This window comes from Rhinolophus sinicus, chromosome 18 (assembly GCF_057876585.1).
Source record: "Rhinolophus sinicus isolate RSI-liver-muscle chromosome 18, RSI-T2T, whole genome shotgun sequence".
NCBI classification, from domain to species: domain Eukaryota; kingdom Metazoa; phylum Chordata; class Mammalia; order Chiroptera; family Rhinolophidae; genus Rhinolophus; species Rhinolophus sinicus.
The window spans coordinates 45720144-45740421 of record NC_142518.1 but is presented as its reverse complement, the minus strand read 5'-3'; the positions used below and the strand labels follow the sequence as shown (position 1 = coordinate 45740421).

General features: G+C 34.5%; 1 protein-coding gene across 14 annotated transcripts in view; it reads left to right on the top strand.

Moving 5' to 3' along the window:
- Positions 1-20278, top strand: part of ATRX (ATRX chromatin remodeler) — a 251334-nt gene that overhangs the window by 196392 nt on the left and 34664 nt on the right. For 13 of the 14 annotated variants that reach the window (XM_019716363.3, XM_074323977.2, XM_074323981.2 and 10 more), the window contains 3 exons: positions 586-694; positions 17702-17879; positions 19164-19358. In XM_019716363.3, coding sequence (XP_019571922.2) covers positions 586-694; positions 17702-17879; positions 19164-19358 — 482 coding nt within the window. The remainder of the gene's footprint in view (positions 1-585; positions 695-17701; positions 17880-19163; positions 19359-20278) is intronic. The other variant, XM_019716366.3, reaches the window with a different exon arrangement.

Sequence of the window (20278 nt, the reverse complement as noted above, 5' to 3'; positions counted from 1 at the left end):
ACTGTCCAAAAGACGACACATCTGATCTGTTTAACTTATGAAGTTACAATCCTTTACTTACTTACACACACACACACACACACACGATTGTCATAAAATAGCAACATATGTTGATATTTGTGGCTAGATCATATAGAATAGTTTTGGCACATAATAGGCATTCAATAAATATTTGTTCAATGAATGAATAAATGCATTATGTCTCTGTTTTTATCTGATCAGTATTAATTTGTTAGTAAGAAGGGGGAAACGTGGATGTTTACAGATTAATTAAAAGCAAACTTCATAAGCATAATGCAACTTATATTCTTTTGACAGTTTTAAAGTATTCAAATCAAGGAAATCTTTTAAGAAATTCACATACAGATGAAATACTTTTTGAAAGTACTTTTGTTAATCAGTATCTATTGGACCTGTGGTGAATTTATATGTAATACAATGAGTTGCCCCTTCATTAAAAATTTTGTTTTGCTATGCAAATGGAATATATAAAACCAGCTTTTGAATAGTGAGCAAGGAAGAAAATCTGTTATTACTTGCAGAACAATATATGTCAAATCTCTTTTCTTCTTGTTAAATATTCAGGTGAAGGGAAGTGGCTCCGAAACATTGACTATTACCGTTTAGATGGTTCTACTACTGCACAGTCAAGGAAAAAATGGGCTGAAGAATTTAATGATGAAACTAATGTGAGGTAGGAATACTTTTCTGTTTATGTAGAGGTTTTAAATCATTTTACATCTACATACAGTAAAATTCACTCTTTTTAGTGTATACTTACACAATTTTTGAAAAATGTAAGATATAGTCAAGATATAAAATGGTTCCGTCACCCTTCAAGAAATTCACTCATGGAATCATACAATTTGTACCCCTTTGAGTCTCACGTCTTTCACAGATCAAAATGCATTTGGGCTTCATCCATATTGTTATATATGTCAATAGTGTGTTCCTTTTTGTTGTTGAGTAGTATTCCATTGTATGATTGTATCACAATTTATTTGCACTTGAGACACACTTAACTTGTTTCTAGGTTTTGGAATTAAAATTGAAGCTGCTCTAAATATCCATGTATAAGTTTTTGTATGACACCTAAATTTTACCCATATGAAATGAAAGTCCAGGCGTGTATTTCCTGGGTTATATGATAAGTTTATGTTTAGCTTTGTAAGAAACTGCCAAACAGTTTACAAAGTGGTTATACAATTTTTTATTCCCACCAGCAATGTATGAGAGTTTGTTACTCTGCATTCTTGTTAGTACTTGAAATTATCAGTGTTTTTTAAAATATTATTTTATTGGTTAGAGCATGGTGCTAATAACACCAAGGTTGCTGGTTCGATCCCTGCATGAGCCACTGTGAGCTGCGCCCTCCTTAAAAAACAAATAAAATAAAATAGTTAATTAAAATAAATAAACAAATAAATAAATAAAATTTTATTTTACTCATTCTAATAGATACGTAATGGTATCTCATGTGATTTTAATTTGCATTTTCCTAATGATAATTGATGTTAACCACCTTTTCATGTGCTTTTTAGCCATTTTTATATCCTCTTTGGTGAAAAATCTGTTACAGGATTTTAAAGTTAGTATTCCTGATCTCTGTATCTATTGTTGAAGTTTGAATCATATAGAGTTGACCCTTGAACAATGTGGGAGTTAGGGGCAATGACCCCCCCCCCCAAAGTTGAAACTCCACATGTAACTTTAGACTCCCTCAAAACTAATAGCCTACTGTTGACCGGGAGCCTTACTGATAATTTAAATAGTCAATTAACACATGTTTTACATATTATGTGTATTATATACCATATACTTATAATAAAATAAGCTAGAGAAACGAAAATATTAAGAAAATTATAAGGAAGAGAAAATACATTTTAAAAATTTACATATAAGTGGACCCGGGCAGTTCAAATCCATGTTGTTCAATGGTCAACTGTACTTTAAGCCACTATACATATAGAGTGTGTTATTTATCTGTTATTGGTGTTGTTTTTAACTCTTAGCAAGTAACAGACTTGAACTTCATTTGGAAGAGAAAAAAGTGTATATAAACATACGCACACACATACACATATGTGAAAGCATGGCCTTTAAGGAAAGGATGAAGAGATGGAGTTAGTTTAATGACCAGGTGCCTGAGGTATGCATTAATAAATGTCTTAAAGTATGAAAGATATTATACTGTGTTTGTTAAAAATGTTTTAATTCTAGAAGAGTCCTGAACTATACCTAGGGGTAATATTAGAAAAATTCCAGTTATACCATAGGAAGGGTATATTCTATTAGGTGTTTTAAATCTGTAGAGTTTAGGAGAGCTTATAAAGGGTTGGTTTGAGTACAGTAAAGTTATAAAAGCATATGTTTAAATAACTTTTTTTTTTAAAGATTTTATTGGGGAAGGGGAACAGGACTTTATTGGGGAACACTGTATACTTCCAGGCCTTTTTTTCCAAGTCAAGTTGTTGTCCTTTCAATCTCAGTTGTGGAGGGTGTCGTTCGGCTTCAAGTTGTTCTTTCAGTCTTAGTTGTGGAGGGCGCAGCTCAGCTCCAGGTCCAGTTGCCGTTGCTAGTTGCACGGGGCACAGCCCACCATCCCTTGCGGGAGTCGAACCGGCAACCTTGTGGTTGAGTAGACGTGCTCCAACCAACTGAGCCATCTGGTTGCTCAGCAGCAGCTCAGCTCAAGGTGCCATGTTCAATTTTAGTTGCAGGGGGCGCTGCCCACCATCCCTTGCGGGAGTCAAGGAATTGAACTGGCAACCTTGTGGTTGAGAGCCCGCGCTCCAACCAACTGAGCCATCCAGGAGGCAGCTCAGCTCAAGGTGTCGTGTTCGACCTTAGTTGCAGGGGGCAGAGCCCACCATCCCTTGCGGGACTCGAGGAGTTGTACTGGCAACCTTGTGGTTGAGAGCTCACTGGGCCATGTGGGAATCGAACCAGCAGCCTTCGGAGTTAGGAGCACGGAGCTCCAACCGCCTGAGCCACCGGGCCGGCCCCGTTTAAATAACTTTTAAAAATAAGTACATTTTTATATTCTGTTTGCCATGTTTTTTTTTTTTTTTTTAACTTGTCTGTTGTTTATTAACTTGTCTTTTATTTCCAATGACTAGTGAGACTTTTTTTTTTTAATTTAAAAAAAAATTGTTTAAGTGTTTTTTTCCAGGAACTGTCAGCTCCAAGTCAAGTAGTTATTTTAATCTCATTGTGAAGGGCGCAGCTCACAGTGGCCCATGTGGGGATCGAACCGACAACCTTGTTGTTAAGAGCACCACACTCTAACCAACTGAGCTACCCGGTCGCCCCTGCCATGTTTTTAAAAATTATTGTTTGTGTGAAGTAATTTTATTGATTGAGTAACCTTAGTCTAATTTGTCAAGCTTAAGCTAAACTTTTGACTTGCTCAGTTTCCCAAAATAGTAAATATCACAGTAGTATATGAATTACCCCATAACATTTCATATTTGATGACCAGTAGGGAACAACATTGAAATGTGGATGGTGAGATATCAGCTTGGCTTACTCACTAGCAAATTAACATCTCCCCCCAAATAAAAACATATGCCAAAAGCATGATTCAAATTCATTATACACACACACGTGTACACGTACAAATACATATACCTACATATCATAGCTTTGAGGGGTTACTCTTGAGTAGGTAAACCTGTCTGGATTATATCTGCAAATGTTAGAGATTATTTCTGTCAGTTTGCTGTCTATATTCTATTTTTTCATGACTCAGTAATTTTCAGAAAACAAAATATAAATATAACATTTGTTTATGGTAAAGCAGATGGAAAGACACGTTAAAATAAACTTTAAGATAATCACCACTTCTAATGTTGTCTTGTGCAGCCAGAAAGTAGTTTTCAACAGTGTCAGGTTTCCTATTTAGCTTGATACTGCTTTTTTGGACTTTTTATTTAGAAATAATAACAGATTCCCAGGAACTTGCAAAGACAGTATAGAAAGGTCATGTGAACCCTTTACCTAATTTTCCCTAATGGGTATATCTTACCTATAATAGCAAAACCAAAAAATTGACACTATATCAATATATGTGTATATTTATGTCTTGTTAGCATGTATGTAGAGATTCCTATAACCACCACTGCAATCAAGGAAGAGAAATATTCCATCCCCTGAGATTGTTCTCTATTATCCTCTTTTAGTCACACCCATTCTTACCGCCAACATTGCTGCTATCCCTGATTCCATGCAATAACTAATTTGCTCTCCATCTTTATAATTTCATCATATTGTGACTGTTATATAAATGATAGACTATATGTCATCTTTTGAGAATCACCTTTTTCATGTATATAGTTCATTCCTTTTTATTACAGAGTAGTTGTTCATGGCAGAGATGTACCAGTTGGTTTAATGCTTGTATAGATTTTATGTCTGTTGCAGGACATTGTTGTATTTTGTTTTATGGCTCAAGATATGGTATATCTTGGTATATTGTACAGGGCCCCTTGAAATTAATGTATATTTTCCTAATATTGGGAGGAGTATTCTATAAATATTGATCAGATTCTATTCTTTGATGGAGTTGTTGTGTTCTTCTTTATCCTTGCTGATTATCTGTCTAGTTGGTTATCAACTTTTGAGACAGCAGTGTTGAAGCCTCCAACTATAATTGTTTGTGTGTTTCTCCTTTCACTTTTTGTTTCCCATATTGTCACCTCTGTTTGGTGTATACACATTTGCGATTGCTTCATCCCTCTCTATCCTTAATAATTTTCTTTGCTCTGAAACTTACTTTATCTGATACTTATAATAGCCACTCCTGCTTTATTTTGATTGATATTTACATGTTACATCTATTTTTCATCCTTTTACTTTGAACCTATGTATTTTGTTATATTTGAAGTGAGTATCTTGTAGACAGAATATGGTTGGGTCATGTATTTTTACCCACTCTGTTAATCTCTTTCTTTTAAATGGTGTGTACAGACTGTTTACATTTTTTATTGAGGTATACGTGACATGTAACATTATATTAGTTTCACGTGTGCAAAAACCATTTACATTTAATATACGGCTTCAGGATAACATTTGTGTTGCTCAGTTTGTTTTCTTATTTATTTCTCCCCCTTCCTGTGGGCTACTTTTACCTTTTATTGCAATCTATTTTGAATACTCTAAATATCAAACTTTCTTATACATAAACGTAAGGGTACCCACTCAAAAAAAATCCAGAACTGAAATATATACTGTAATAAAAGAAGAAACAGAGAGAAACATCATAGAATACCACCACACAGAAATAATAGACAACAACAAAAAGGCAAAGAAACAATGGATACACAGCCTCACCAGAAAACTAAAGATAGAATGACAGGAAATCCTCACATATCAATAATCACCCTAAATGTAAATGGACTGAACTCACCAATAAAAAGGCACAGAGTAGCAGATTGGATCAAAAAACTAAACCCAACCATATGCTGTCTCCAAGAGACACATCTCAGCTACAAGGACAAGCATAGACTCAAAGTGAAAGTGTGGAAATTGACACTCCAAGCAAATGGTACACAGAGAAAATCAGGTGTAGCCATAATGCTATCAGATGAAACAAACTTCAGGGTGAAAAAGATAGCAAGAGACAAAGATGGAAATTTCATAATGGTAGCGGGGCCTATACAACAAGAAGACATAACAGTCATCAATATTTATGCCCCCAATCAAGGAGCACCGAAATATACCAAGCAACTACTAACAGAACTAAAGGGAGAAATTGACCAAAGCATAATTATACTAGGGGACTTAAATACATCATTGACAGCTATGGATAGATCATCCAAACAGAAAATAAATAACGAAATAGTAGCCCTAAATGACACATTAGATGAAATGGACATAATTGACATTTATAGAGCACTTCATCCTAAAACATCAGACTATGCATTCTTTTCTAGTGTACATGGAACATTCTCAAGGATAGACCATATATTGGGACATAAAATCAGCCTCAGCAAATTTAAGATGATTGAAATTATACCAAGCATATTCTCTGATCACAAGGCTTTGAAATTGGATATCAACTGCAAAAAGAAAGCAGAAAAAAATGCAAATACATGGAGATTAAACAACATACTTTTAAAGAATGACTGGGTCAAAGAAAAAATTAGAGGAGAGATCAAAAGATACAGAGAAACAAATGACAATGAAAATACATCCTATCAAAATTTTTGGGATGCAGCGAAAGCAGTTTTAAGAGGGAAATTTATATCATTACAGGCCTATCTCAAGAAAAAAAAAACTCCCAAATAAATAACCTCATGTTACACCTTAAATAACTAGAAAAAGAAGAACATGTGAAACCCAAGGTCAGCAGAAGAAAGGAAATAACAAAAATCAGAGCAAAACTAAATGAAATAGAGAACAAAAAGACAATAGAAAAAATTAATGTGACAAAGAGCTGGTTCTTTGAAAAGATTAAAAAAATTGACAAACCCTTGGCTAGACTCGCTAAGATAAAAAGAGAGAAGACACTAATTAACAACATCAGAAATGAAAAAGGGGAAGTTATCATGGATGCCACAGAAATACAAAGGATCATCCAAGAATAATATGAAGGATTATATGCCACCAAATTCAATAACCTAGAAGAAATGGACACGTTCCTAGAAACATACAGCCTCCTAGGCTGAACCATGAAGAACTGGAAAATCTAAACAGACCGATCACCAGTAACGAAATTGAATCAGTCATCCAAAACCTTCCCAAAAGCAAAAGTCTGGGACCAGATGGCTTCACTAGTGAATTCTACCAAACCTTCAAAGAGGATCTAATACCAATCCTGCTGAAACTCTTCCAAAAAATTGAAGAAGAGACAGTACTCCCTAACTCATTTTGTGAGGCCATCATTATCCTGATACCAAAACCTGGTAAGGGCAACACAAAAAAAGAAAACTACACACCAATATCTCTGATTAATACAGATGCAAAATCCTAAACAATATTCTAGCAAATCGAATACAACAATGCATTAAAAAGATTATTCGTCACGACCAAGTGGTGTTCATCCCTGGGGCACAAGGATGGTTCAACATCCGCAAATCCATCAATGTGATACATCACAGAAACGAAGTAAAGGACAAAAATCATATGATTATATCGATTGATGCAGAAAAAGCATTTGACAATATGCAACATCCATTTATGATTAAAACACTTAATAAAATAGGTATAGAAGGAAAATACCTTAACATAATAAAGGCCATATATGACAAACCCTCAGCTAATCTCATAATTAATGGTGAAAAACTGAAGCCCTTTGCTCTACGTTCAGGAACACGACAGGGCTGTCCCCTATCACCTCTGCTTTTCAACATAGTGTTGGAAGTCCTTGCCAGAGCAATCAGGCAAGAGAAAGAAATAAAAGGCATCCAAATTGGGAATGAAGAACTTAAATTGTCACTTTGCAGATGACATGATGCTATATATAGAAAACCCTAAAGACTCCACCAAAAAGCTATTAGAAACAATGAATACAGTAAAGTTTTTGGCTGCAAAATCAACGTACAAAAGTTCATTGCATTCCTATATACTGACAATGAAATCTCACAAAAAATACAGAAAACAATTCCTTTTGCAATTGCAGCAAAAAGAATAAAATACCTAGGAATAAACTTAACCAAGGATGTGAAAGACGTATATACTGAAAACTATAAGACATTTTTAAAAGAAATTGAAGAAGACACAAAGAAATGGAAAGACATTCCATGCTCTTGGGTTGGAAGAATCAACATAGGTAAAATGGCCATATTACTCAAAGCAATGTATAAATTTAATGCAATCCCCGTCAAAATTCCAATGGCATTTTTTAAAAGAAATAGAACAAAAAACCATCAGGTTTGTTTTGAACCACAAAAGAGCCCGAATAGCCAAAGCAATCTTATGATCAAAGGAGAATACTGGAGGTATCACACTTCCTGACTTTAGCTTGTACTACAGGGCAACAATAATCAAAACAGCATGGTATTCGCAGAAAAACAGACACATATACCAATGGAATATAATTGAGAACCCAGAAATAAAACCACATAAATATGGACAGATAATTTTTGACAAAGAAGCTAAAAACATACAATGGAGGAAAGACAGCCTCTTCAATAAATGGTTCTGGGAGAATTGGATAGCCACGTGCAAAAGAATGAAACTGGACTGCTATCTGTCAGTCACCATGTACCAAAATTAATTCAAAATGGATCAAGACTTAAGCATGAGACCTGACACAATAAACTGCATAGAAGAAAACATAGGTACTAAATTTAGGGAACTTGGGTTCAAAGAGCATTTTATGAATTTGACTCCAAAGGCAAGGGAAGTAAAAGCTAAAATAAACGAATCGACTGTATGAAACTTAAAAGCTTCTGCACAGCAAAAGAACCATCGACAAAATAAAGAGGCAACCAACTGAATCGGAGAAGATTTTTGCAAACAGTGCCTCCAATAAGGGACTAATATCCGAAATATACAAGGAACTCATGAAACTCAACAACAAAAAAACAACCCAATTGAAAAATGGGCAGACTACCGGAAGAGATATTTCTCCAAAGAGGACATACAAATGCAAACAGACATGAAAATATGCTCAACATCACTAATCATCAGAGAAATGCAAATAAAAACCTCAATGATACATCACCTCACCCCATTCAGAATGGCTGTCATGAACAAGACAAATAGTAACAAGTGTTGGAGAGGCTGTGGAGAAAAAGGAACCCTCATACACTGTTGGTGGGAATGCAGACTGGTGCAGCCTTTATGGTATGTAGTGTGGTGGTTCCTCAAAAAATTACGATTAGAATTACCATATCACCCAGAAATCCCTCTCCTGGGTACCCAAAAAATATGTAAACATTTATACATAAAGACACGTGTGCTCCAATGTTCATTGCAGCTATGTTTACGTTGGCGAAGACATGGAAACAACCACAATGTCCTTCGATAGATGAATGGATAAAGAAGTGGTGGTATATATACACAATGGAATACTATTCGGTGGTAAGAAGAGATGATAATAGGAACATTTGTGACAACATGAATGGATCTTGAGAGTATAATGCTAAGCGAAATAAGTCAGAAAAAGCAGAGAACCATATGATTTCACTGATATGTGCTATATAAACCCAAAACAACAAAAGAACAAGACGAACAAATGAGAAACAAAAACTCATAGACACAGACAATAGTTTAGTGGTTACCAGAGGGTAAGGGGGTTGGGGGTTGGGTGATCAGGGTAAGGGGTTCAAATATATGGTGATGGAAGGAGAACTGACTCTGGGTGGTGAAAACAATGGGATTTATAGATGATGTAATACAGAATTGTACACCTGAAATCTGTGTAATTTTACTAACAATTGTCACCGCAATAATTTAAAAAAAAAGAACCAGGGGAGTTCCGTTTTGGTTCAGCTATAGTTTTTTTAGTGTATCTTTGTATAACTTTTACAGTGGTTGTTGTAAGTATTACATTATATATGCATGACTTATAGTCTACTGGTCATTATTTTACCATTTTCATTGAAGTATTGAAACCTTATCCCTTCATGTTCTTTTGTCTGCCTCATTTATAGTATAATTATCTTAAGTGTTTTCTCTGCATAAATAGATGACCACATTAGACAGTGTAATAATTTTTTCTTCAGCCATCCAACAGAATTTTGAAAATTTAAAAGAAGGAAAACATTCCCTTATATATTCTTTTCATTGTTTCTTCTTCCTAATGTTTCAGTATTCCTTATTTTATCATTTCCTTTACAGTACTTGTCTTTTTCTCTCAGATTTATCTCACTTAGCATAATGTATTCAAGGTCCATCCATGTTGTCCCATATGGCAGGATGTCCTTCTTTTTCAGCTTAATAATACTCCTTCGTATATGTCCACCATATCTTCTTTATCCATTCATCCATTGATGGGTACTTAGGTTGTTTCTATGTTTTGGCTATTGTGAATAATGTTGCTCTAGTCATGAGACTGCGTATATCTCTTTGACATCCAGTTTTCATTTCTGTAGAGTATATACCCAGAGGTAGAATTGCTAGATTATATGGTATGTATATTTTTAATTTTTTGAGGAATCTGCAGATTGTTTTCCATAGTGGCTTAACCAATTAGTGAATGTTGACAACAATATTTTATTATAATCATCGAACATTGTAAGAGACTAGAACTTAATTATTCTAACTACTAAATAGAAATGATAATTGTATAACATAGAGGTGCTAATTGTCCTTACAATAGCAATCATATATTACAAGATAGAAATGTATCAAATTAACATGTGTGCACCTTAATTTTACGCAATGTTATATTTCAAATATATTTTAATTTTTTAAAAAAAAACTGCTGTTTTTTAAAATTGGTTTTCCCCTAACAGTATGGTTCTATTTCTGTCTTGATTCTTTCAAGATTTTTTTTTTCTTTATCTTAATTTTCAGACGTTTGAGTATGGTGTGTCTTGGTATGGATTTCTTTGTGTTTACTCTGTGCTTTATTCAATTTCTTGAATCTGTAAGTTTGTGTTTCTTGCTAAATTTTGGTAATTTTCAGCTATTCGTTTTGTTTGTTTGTTTGTTTGTTTTAAGTACTTTTATAGCCTGTTGTCTTCTTCTTTTAGGACTCTTACGAGAAAAAGCTTAGGTTTTTTGTTATAGTTCTATAGGTCCCTGAGTCTCTGTTTTTGTTTTGTTTTTTCATTTGGTTTCTAGCTGTTGTTCAGATTGGGTCATTTCTGTTTTTCTCTAGTTGGGTCGTTTTTTAAGTTCATTGAATCTTCTGTTCTTTATATTCTACCCTGGAGCCCATCTATTGAGTGTTTTATTTATTATTGTATTTTTCAGTTTTAAAATTTCCATTTGGTTCTTCTTTATGTCTTCTGTTTCTTTGCTGAAACTTTCTAGTTATTTTTATTTTCTCAGTGTGTTAATAATTGCTTATTGAAGCTTTTCATAATGGCTACTTTTTAAATCCTTGACAGTTTTGACATTTATGTCACATCAGTGTTGGTGTTTCCTGATTTTCTTTCCCCATTGAAGTTGATATTTTTCTTGCTCTTGTTATGACAAAAATCTTCTATTTCAACTGGAAGTTTGGTTATTATGCCATGAGATTGTGGATCTTATTTAAATCTTATATCATGTCAGGCCTTTTCTGACACGTGTTCTGGTAGGACAGGAGGTTCCCAAACCTCATTACTGTCAGTTGATATTGGGAGTTCAGTCTAACCACTAGGCTTCTACTGATACTACCTTGGCTGGGAGAGTCAGGATTGCCTATTTACAAACATCCCCATTGGCCTCTACTGACAGTACAGAGGGTGGCTCATTACTGTTTGGGTGGTGGTATAATTCCTGACTCTCTCCTAGGACTTCTTTGATACTACCCCAGGAGGGAGGGATAGAGTTTTTCTTATAACTGCTGTGTGGGAGTAGATGTCCTGGTTCTCTGCATGGTCTTCATTTACATTTCTAGGTCATGGGAAGGACCTTGTTAACTCAGACTTCTCTGAAACCACCATGGCAGCACCTAGTTACAACTAGGTGAGAGTAGAAGTCTGGGCTTCCCACTCAGCCTTTAGTGACAAGGGTGGAAGTGCACTGCATTTTTTTCTGTACTATTTGACTGGAGTTGAGCAGTTACTGTTTTAAAGTTTTCTGTCTTGCTAGTTTGCCCCTTTGTTGGTCCTTTGGCTAAAGAGACCAGGCTTTCCTTGGAGATTTTTTTTTTTTTTTTTTTGCATCACCCACTGGCATTTCCAGATTGCTGGGTTCTTCAGTGCTCAGTCTGGGATACATGAGGCAAAAAGAAAGCATGTGGAACTCACTGCCAATGTTTATTAGATCCCAAGGTCCCTAGCCAGTCTGCCTCCTTCTCCTCACTTTTCAGAAACATTTTGTAGTTGTTTTATATATAATATCCAGGGCTTTTAGCTGTACGTATTATGAAGAGCAGGGGACAGTATATCTTTCCAGAGATGGAAGTCCAAAGATTAAACTTTTAAAAGATTTGTTCTATCTGGTTTTTGGCAAACACATATATGTGCTTCTGTTGTGTATATGCCTCGTGGTGAGATTGTTGAGTAATAAGTATGTGTATATTCAGCTTTAACTTTCACTGCCAGAAATTTTTTTTCCAAAATGGTTGTGCCAGTTTGCACTCCCACCAGTAGTGTTTGTATGTTTCATTTGTTCTCTCTGTTAATCATCACTTGATGATGTCTGTTTTTTTAAGCCATTGCAATAGATATGTGGTGGAAAGTCTTCATAGTCTGATAACTAATTCCAGGTAGTTTGTAAATTTAAATGTGGAAGCTACAACAGTAAAGGTTTTAGAAGAAAACAATAAACAGTTATTTTCTTGGTCTTGCAGTAAGAAAATTTTCATAAACAGGACATACAAGGTACTAACCATAAAAGGAAAGATTGATAAATTGAGCTTCATTAAAATTAAGAACTTGTGTTCATCAAAGGCATTTCCTGTTAAGAAGGAAAAGACAAGCCACAAAGTAGAAGCTATTTTCAATACATAGATCCAAAAGACTCTTAACTAGAATTTATAAAGAATTTTTAAAAATCAGTAGGATAAACCAGACAACTCCATAGAATGATTGGCAAAAAACTTGAAAAGGTCAAAAGACAGTGTGCAGATAACCAATAAACATACATAAAGGTGCTCATCTTTATTAATCATCAGATATGTGCAAGTTAAACACATTTTTAACAAAGGTGCAAAAGTATTTCAGTGTAGGGAGGATAGCCTTTTCAACAAATGGTATTGAAACAGTTGGATATTCTTAGGCTGAAATGAACTCTTGACCCTCACCCTTTTTAAAAATAATCAAGTCAAAATGGATCATAAGTCTAAATATAAAACATTATACTTGTTTAAAAAAACACAGAAGAAATCCTCAGAAACCTAGGTTAGGCAAAAAGTTCTGAGTCATGACACCAAAGGTATGTAATCCAATTAGAAAAAATAAATAATTTGACAATCAAAATTGAAAACTTTTGTATGTGAAATACCCTGTAAGAAGAGAAAATGACAAGCCATAGACTTGGAGAAAATATTTGCAAGTAGCATATCTAACAAAGGACTCAAAGAATTCTCTAAATGTAACAGTAAGGAAACCAACAAAGGTCAGTTAGAAAATGCGAAAGACTTAAATTGATACTTCACTGAAGAGGATCTATGCATGGCAAATAAGTACATGAAAAGTTATTCAACATCACTAGCCAGGTCTCTCGGTCTTAGCATCATCTTAGAAATCTCCATTGCATGAGAGGCTGAAGTGCAAAAGCAGAAAAATGAGACATGGGTCCAAGTAAACTGCTGGCTTGTGCACCGGTGGAAGCCACAGGAGCAGAAATTAGGAAAGCCAGAGGCCAGGAACACTGGTACAAATCGTTGGACTGCATGCCTGTTGTCTAGAACTTCTTAATGGATCTAGAACATACATCGCCATCTGTTCCCTGCAACCACCTTTTGAGAGACCCACCTTGCTCATACAAAAACAGTCCTTTGCTCTGGACCTGTGACATTCTGGACAAGTTCTGTTCTCAGTTGTGGCCGAATGTAACATGTACAATAAATCATCTGCTGTCTTGAATGAAAAAAAAACTATCATGAGCCAGTAGGGAAATGTAAATTACAACCAGATATCGTTTCATATCTATCAGAATGGCTAAAATGAAAAATAGTGACACTACCAATGCTAGTGAGGATACAGAGAAACTGGATCTCTCTTGCAATGCTGGTGAGAATGTAAAATGTCACAGCCACTTTTCCTGGAAAACAATTTGGTAGTTTTAAAAAACTAAACAATTAAATGTATGCTTACCATACAACTTGCAGTCACACTCTTGAAAATTTATGCCAGAGAAATAAAAACTTATTTTCACATAGAAACCCATTCAGAGATGTTCATAGCAGTTTTATTTGTAACAGCCCAAAACTGGAAACAACTGAAATGTCCTTTAACATATGAATGGATAAACAAATTGTGTTGTATCCATATAATGGAATACTGCTCAGCAATAAAAAGGAATAACTATTGATATTTATCAGCAACAACTTGAATGGATGTCAAGGGCATTATGCTGAGTGAAAATGCCAATCTCCAGAGGTTAAATACTGTATGATTCTGTTCATATAGCATTCTAAGATTTTATTGGGGAGGGCGAACAGGTCTTTATTGGGGAACAGTGTGCACTTCCAGGACTTTTTTCCCCCAAGTCAAGTTGTCCTTTCATTCTTAGTTGTGGAGGGCGCAGCTCAGCTCCAGGTCCAGTTGCCATTGTTAGTTAAAGGGGGCGCAGCCCACCATCCCTTTTGGGAGTCAAACCAGCAATCTTGTGGTTGAGAGCCAGTGCTCCAACCAACTGAGCCATCTGGAAGCTCAGTGCAGCTCAGCTCAAGGTGCCGCACGTTTAATCTTAGTTGCAGGGGGCAGAGTCCACCATCCCTTGCAGGAGTCGAGGAATCGAACTGGCAACCTTGTGGTTGAAAGCCCACTGGCCCATGTGGGAATCGAATCAGCAGCCTTCAGCGCCAGGAGCACAGAGCTCCAACCGCCTGAGCCACTGGCCCGGCCCCATATAGCATTCTTGACATGAGAAGATTATAGTGAGAACAATTAGTGGTTACCAAGTATTAGAGTTAAGAGGAGAGTGTAAATACTAGGGGTAACATAAAGGAGGGTTTGTTTGTGGTGATGGAACGGTTCTGTTTCCTGCTTGTGGTAATGATTGCATGATTCTACACACATGAGAAAATTTCATAGAGGTATACACCAAACAAAAAAGTACACATAAAAATTGATGAAATCAAATCAGCTCTGTGTCTGAGTTCATAGTATTATTCCAGTGTCAATTTCCTGGTTTTGACAATGTACTGTTATGTAAGTTACTACCATTGGGGAAAGCTGTATGAAGGGTACACAGGAACACTCTGTACTATTGTTGCACATTCTTGTGACCCTTAAACTACTATTTTAAAGGTTAGAATTATAATAAAAAAGGAAGTACCATGAATTGTCACGGATCTGGAACAACTGGAACTCTTACACACTGCTGGTTGAAATATAAATTGGAATAAGCACTTTGGAGAATTATTCGTTCTGCTTTAACAGTACCATGCACATACCCTATGACCTACCAATTCTACTTTTAGAATACTTACATGTACCAGCAGACATACAAGAAGGTTTATAGCAGCACTATTCATATGATGATTCATATTTTAATTGTGTTTGTTTTGAGTGTATACTTTAATACTGATGTTTAGTATTAAAAACTCTAAAAATATCCTAGTTAATTTATCTCAGTATTGACTTATATATTCCAGACTAAAGAATATTAAAGGTTAAATAGTTGTAAAATAATTCTTAATACCAGTTGAATCACTTGACTCTGTTTCTTTGTTTATTTTTCCTTTGGGGGCAAAATTAAGCAATTTTGCTTCCCACTTGTATGCTCTTAAAAGCCAAATTATGTCATTGACTGCATCTATACCCTATAAATAATACCTCTATTATTGCAAATTAGACTGCATTACAATTGTTTATATGTCTATTGTCTTATAGTTGGTGGTCTCCTTTAGTACAGTGACCAGATATTTTTTTTCATCTTTTATATTCCCAGTCTAGCTTAGTATTTGGGATGCATAACAATTTAATAAGCATGCTTATTAAACCCATTCAACTCTTCATTAGTGAATAGATACCAAAGAACTTTGAAGTTCTCTACAGGTTTTCTGGGGGGGTTTTGTGTTGTTTTGTTTTTGTTTTTAACCTGCATAGTTTATACCATTCATTCTATATGCATGATCCTTTTGCTGATGTGTAATAGATGTAAATAACTGGAGTAATGTTCAGGCAGCATTTGCCCATAAACCCTTAAATGTGTCCATTAATTAAAGAAAGCACAGTTTGTTCACTGTAATGAGTATGTATTATTAGAGAAGTATGAAGAAGAAAATAATTAATGTAATCCCAGTGACCACAGGTAACCATTGTTAACATTGTGTGTATGTATGTTGTTGTTTTTTAATGCAGTTTCCATTCTAATTAAGAAGGTTCTATATCCTGTTTTTTCCCACATAACATAATATTGTAGATTTTTAATGGTAATGTAACCTGTGATTAGCTGGGGTATAATTTAATCCTCTGTGTTATACATTTTTCGTTTTCAACCTTGTGTTCTTATAAGGCTTGCTGTATAAAGGCATTTTGTGAAGATTCTTGACAGCTTATTATATTCCAGGGGTTTTATCACTCTAAGTTACCCACAGTACACAAACTACTTACCCGGTGGAATGTTATGCAGCTATTAAGCATCATTTCTACCAAGAAATTTGAGGGAATGCTCAAAATATAAACTGTATACATAAATACTTGTCTGTCAATGTAAAACCAAAAAATGTATATGCTTAGGAAAAAGAAACCTATAGGAAATGTATTAGGTTGGTGCAAAAGTAATTGCAGTTTTTGCAGTTTTTAATCTTTTAAACCGCAATTAGTTTTGCACCAACCTAATACCATGATTTGAAGATATGTTGTTTCTGGGAAGTGGAAGTGAGTAATTTTTTTCTTTAAACTTGTTTATATTTTCAAAAAAATGTTATATATATATATAATATAATCTTTTCAAATTAATTTTTTATTTATATCAAAGTAATATGTTTACATATTTCAAAAAAACAATGTAGTTTTGCAAGCCTTAAGATAAAAACCAGTCCCTTTACCAACCCCTTCCTACCCATGATTTCTACTCTTCACAGGTAACCAGTATCAACTCTTGGCAATTCGGGTATTTACTTATATATATTTCCCTTTTGCAGTCAAAGGTGGGAATTTACTTACATGCACACACACACTTCTCATTCATTTCCTCAGAATATTTTTTTCATAATATTTGCTAAATCAATTTGGAGTGTTTGGTTTATTGTGACTGTGTAAACATTCACACTTAAGCCATTTGAAATACTATGAGTAGTTTTCCTTTTTTGTATACCTGTTTATTTTTGTTTTTACCACTTGCTTAGTTTTCTATGAACCTATCACTCATTCCCAGATTCTCCTACAGAAATATAAATTCTTGTATTCTGACACAGCGGCTTTCTATCAGTTTTGAGTTGTTTTTTGTTTTGTTTGTTTCCTTGAACACAGCTTTTCTGGAGCTCTCTGTCTTCTCCATTCTATTTAGTTACCTCAGTACCTTGCATCTATCTGACTTCTCTCCTTACCTTCATTATGCTGTGTTGTAGTTGCATATAAGTCACCCCTACTGCACTCAGCTCCTTGGGTACTGTCGTTCATTTTGATGTACTCAGTGCTCATAACAGTACCAAACACAAGGTAGACTTTTGAGTTATACATAAATTTCCTACATTTACTCAGAATTCTGTAAATACCTTGAATACTTTATAAACATGTGATTTTCATATTTATCTTTATTCCTAAATCAGAGTATTTTATTTTCCAGTCATGAGATTCTTCCTGGGCATATAAATATTCAACCTGACTCTTTAGACATGTCTTGTTTTCTTCAATAAATGAAAAATGAATTCTCTGGACTCCTGATTGTTCAAAAAGCTGCCTTAGGATTACAGTCATATCATAATTAAAATATCTGTGAAACACTCATTACTAAAGCATTTATTCTCTATTTTAATTTTCAGAGGACGATTGTTTATCATTTCCACTAAAGCGGGATCTCTTGGCATTAATCTGGTAGCTGCTAATCGAGTGATTATATTCGATGCTTCTTGGAATCCATCTTATGACATCCAGAGTATATTCAGAGTTTATCGCTTTGGACAAACTAAACCTGTGTATGTATACAGGTTCTTAGCTCAGGTAGGTTTATAATTTATAGTCTCATTCTCCTTTTCATATTGAAAGGTTGGGTGAAACTGATAATATTTTTGGAGTGCAGAACATAATATGCATTAGTGCGGCAAAAAAAGTTGAAAACATCATTCCTATATGTTAAGCAGCAGAAGTCAATTTTAGCCTATCCTGATTTTCTGTTTTATAGTTCATCCATATCTATAATGTCAGCTTTCTCAGATTTAGGTGGATTTGCATGGGTAAACAGATTAGGCATTTTCTTGCTAGGTCAGGAAAATTAAACATTTATAGTTCTTTTACTTAGCATACATAGAAAAGCCAGTAACTAAATCTAACTTGCTTATAGATACGAAGGTCAAATGGTCATTATTTTTAATGGCCAGTAGACAGTTTCTTAATTTGAAGAATGTGGGTAAATTAGGAGAAAAAGTTTTATTAACAAAGAATAGATAATACTTTCTAGGTAAGAATATTAAAGTCATTACCTTTAAATATGAATTCAGGTTTAAAAAACAGACACTGAATTTTAAGAAAAATAAGTGAAATCAAAGAGGTGGTTGTAGTTCAGGGTAGTACAGGCTTATAGAATCAAGTTGCTCTTTTAACTGGTACATCTGCTTTGGGAGCAGATGCTACCCTCTCCACCTGCCTACAAATCTGGGCTTCTCTACCAGAGACTGCTCATTTATTGGTAGATCTTTGCTCATTTGATCTTCTTTAGTACATGATACAATTGATAAACTACAGTGTAAATTGTTTCCTATTATTTTTGAGTTTCTTTATATTCTAGTTTAGAATGCCAAATATGTAATAGATAGGCATTTTAGCTATATTAATTTTCTTCCCTGAAATTATAGAAAGTAAGACTTGATATAAAGGCAGTTTATAGTGATTGCTGTGAGCTTATTATATTCCACTGAAAAAGAAATAAGATGCTCTCATGTATTGTTACTTTAATAACTCCCTAAAACCTTCTTTCATGTACTCCTTTATTTCTGTTTACCTTGGTATCTGACTGCTCTCCTACTTCCAACAAGTTCAGAAATACATAAAGCAACACATGAATCATATTAGTAATATGGTAGAGAATGATTTTGTCAAGGTAAACTACACTGAACAGATGAAATCCCTCATGAGTTAAGTAGCATTGTTAATAAAGTTTGCTTTATGGTAGTATATTATTATGAAGTTTTGCCACTTCGTATAACCTAATAACTATATTTTTTACTTGATTAAGTTTCATGTTTACAAAATTTATTTATTTGTATATTGTTACTTCTTTTTACTAAGGGAACCATGGAAGATAAGATTTATGATCGGCAAGTAACTAAGCAGTCACTATCTTTTAGAGTTGTTGATCAGCAGCAGGTCGAGCGTCATTTTACCATGAATGAGCTTACTGAACTTTATACCTTTGAGCCAGACTTATTAGATGACCCTAATTCAGAAAAAAAGAAGAAAAGGGATACTCCCATGCTGCCAAAGGTAAACATCTTTAGATTATTAGCTTTAAAAAAAGTGAACATGGACCAAGGAAATTTTACTACTACAATAAAAGTTAGTCATCTAAGTCTGTATTTCAGAAAATTTCAGAGAATAAAATTGTATTTAAATGAAAAGGTGCTCGGTCAGTTTTCCACATAACATCACAAAAAGATAGTATAATCTGAAATACATATTTTATGCAAAATAAAATGTTCAACCCTGCAGAAAAAGGTTTCTGTGTAGAAACCTTAAAAAAAGTAGCATGGTTCTCTTTTAATAACCTCCAGTAGAGGGTGTATGTAATTTTAATAATTGTATATGAAATTTAACTGCCCCTAAGCATTCTTTACTGTCATATAGTAATTGAGAATCAGCAAATGAAACTGTCTCTTACTTGATGTTTTTTTCACTGTCGTAAAGCAAGCAAGACTTGGAAAAGGACCTTAGAGGTAATCTAGTCAAGCCTTCTCATTTTATAGATGGGAAAACAACGTCAGAGACATTCAGTGACTTGCCCACAATTTTCAGCTACTAAGTGGCAATACCTCTATTTTGGGAGGTATTGTTGGGGGAGTGCTTTTCCTGTTGTCTTGGTTTCAAATTCAAGCACTTAATGTTCTGTATGTCTATTAACAGATTTGGGAAAGCAACTACCAGGTTATGGTGTCACTGCCAAAGTCACTTATTCGTTTGTAAAAATACTCAAAAGTATATTAGTTTTTCATGTGGTTGGACACATTTCAAGTAAAAAAATAGGAATAATTACAAATGCTAGTATAAATCATTGATTTCTCCAATTAATTTGTAATGTACACATGTCAATTAAAGTAGCATGATCGTTAAGAATTTAGAATTTTTTTAAGTGTCATTTGCCTTATAAGCAAATACTTGGTTTTTCTAATCATTGAACATTTCTTCCA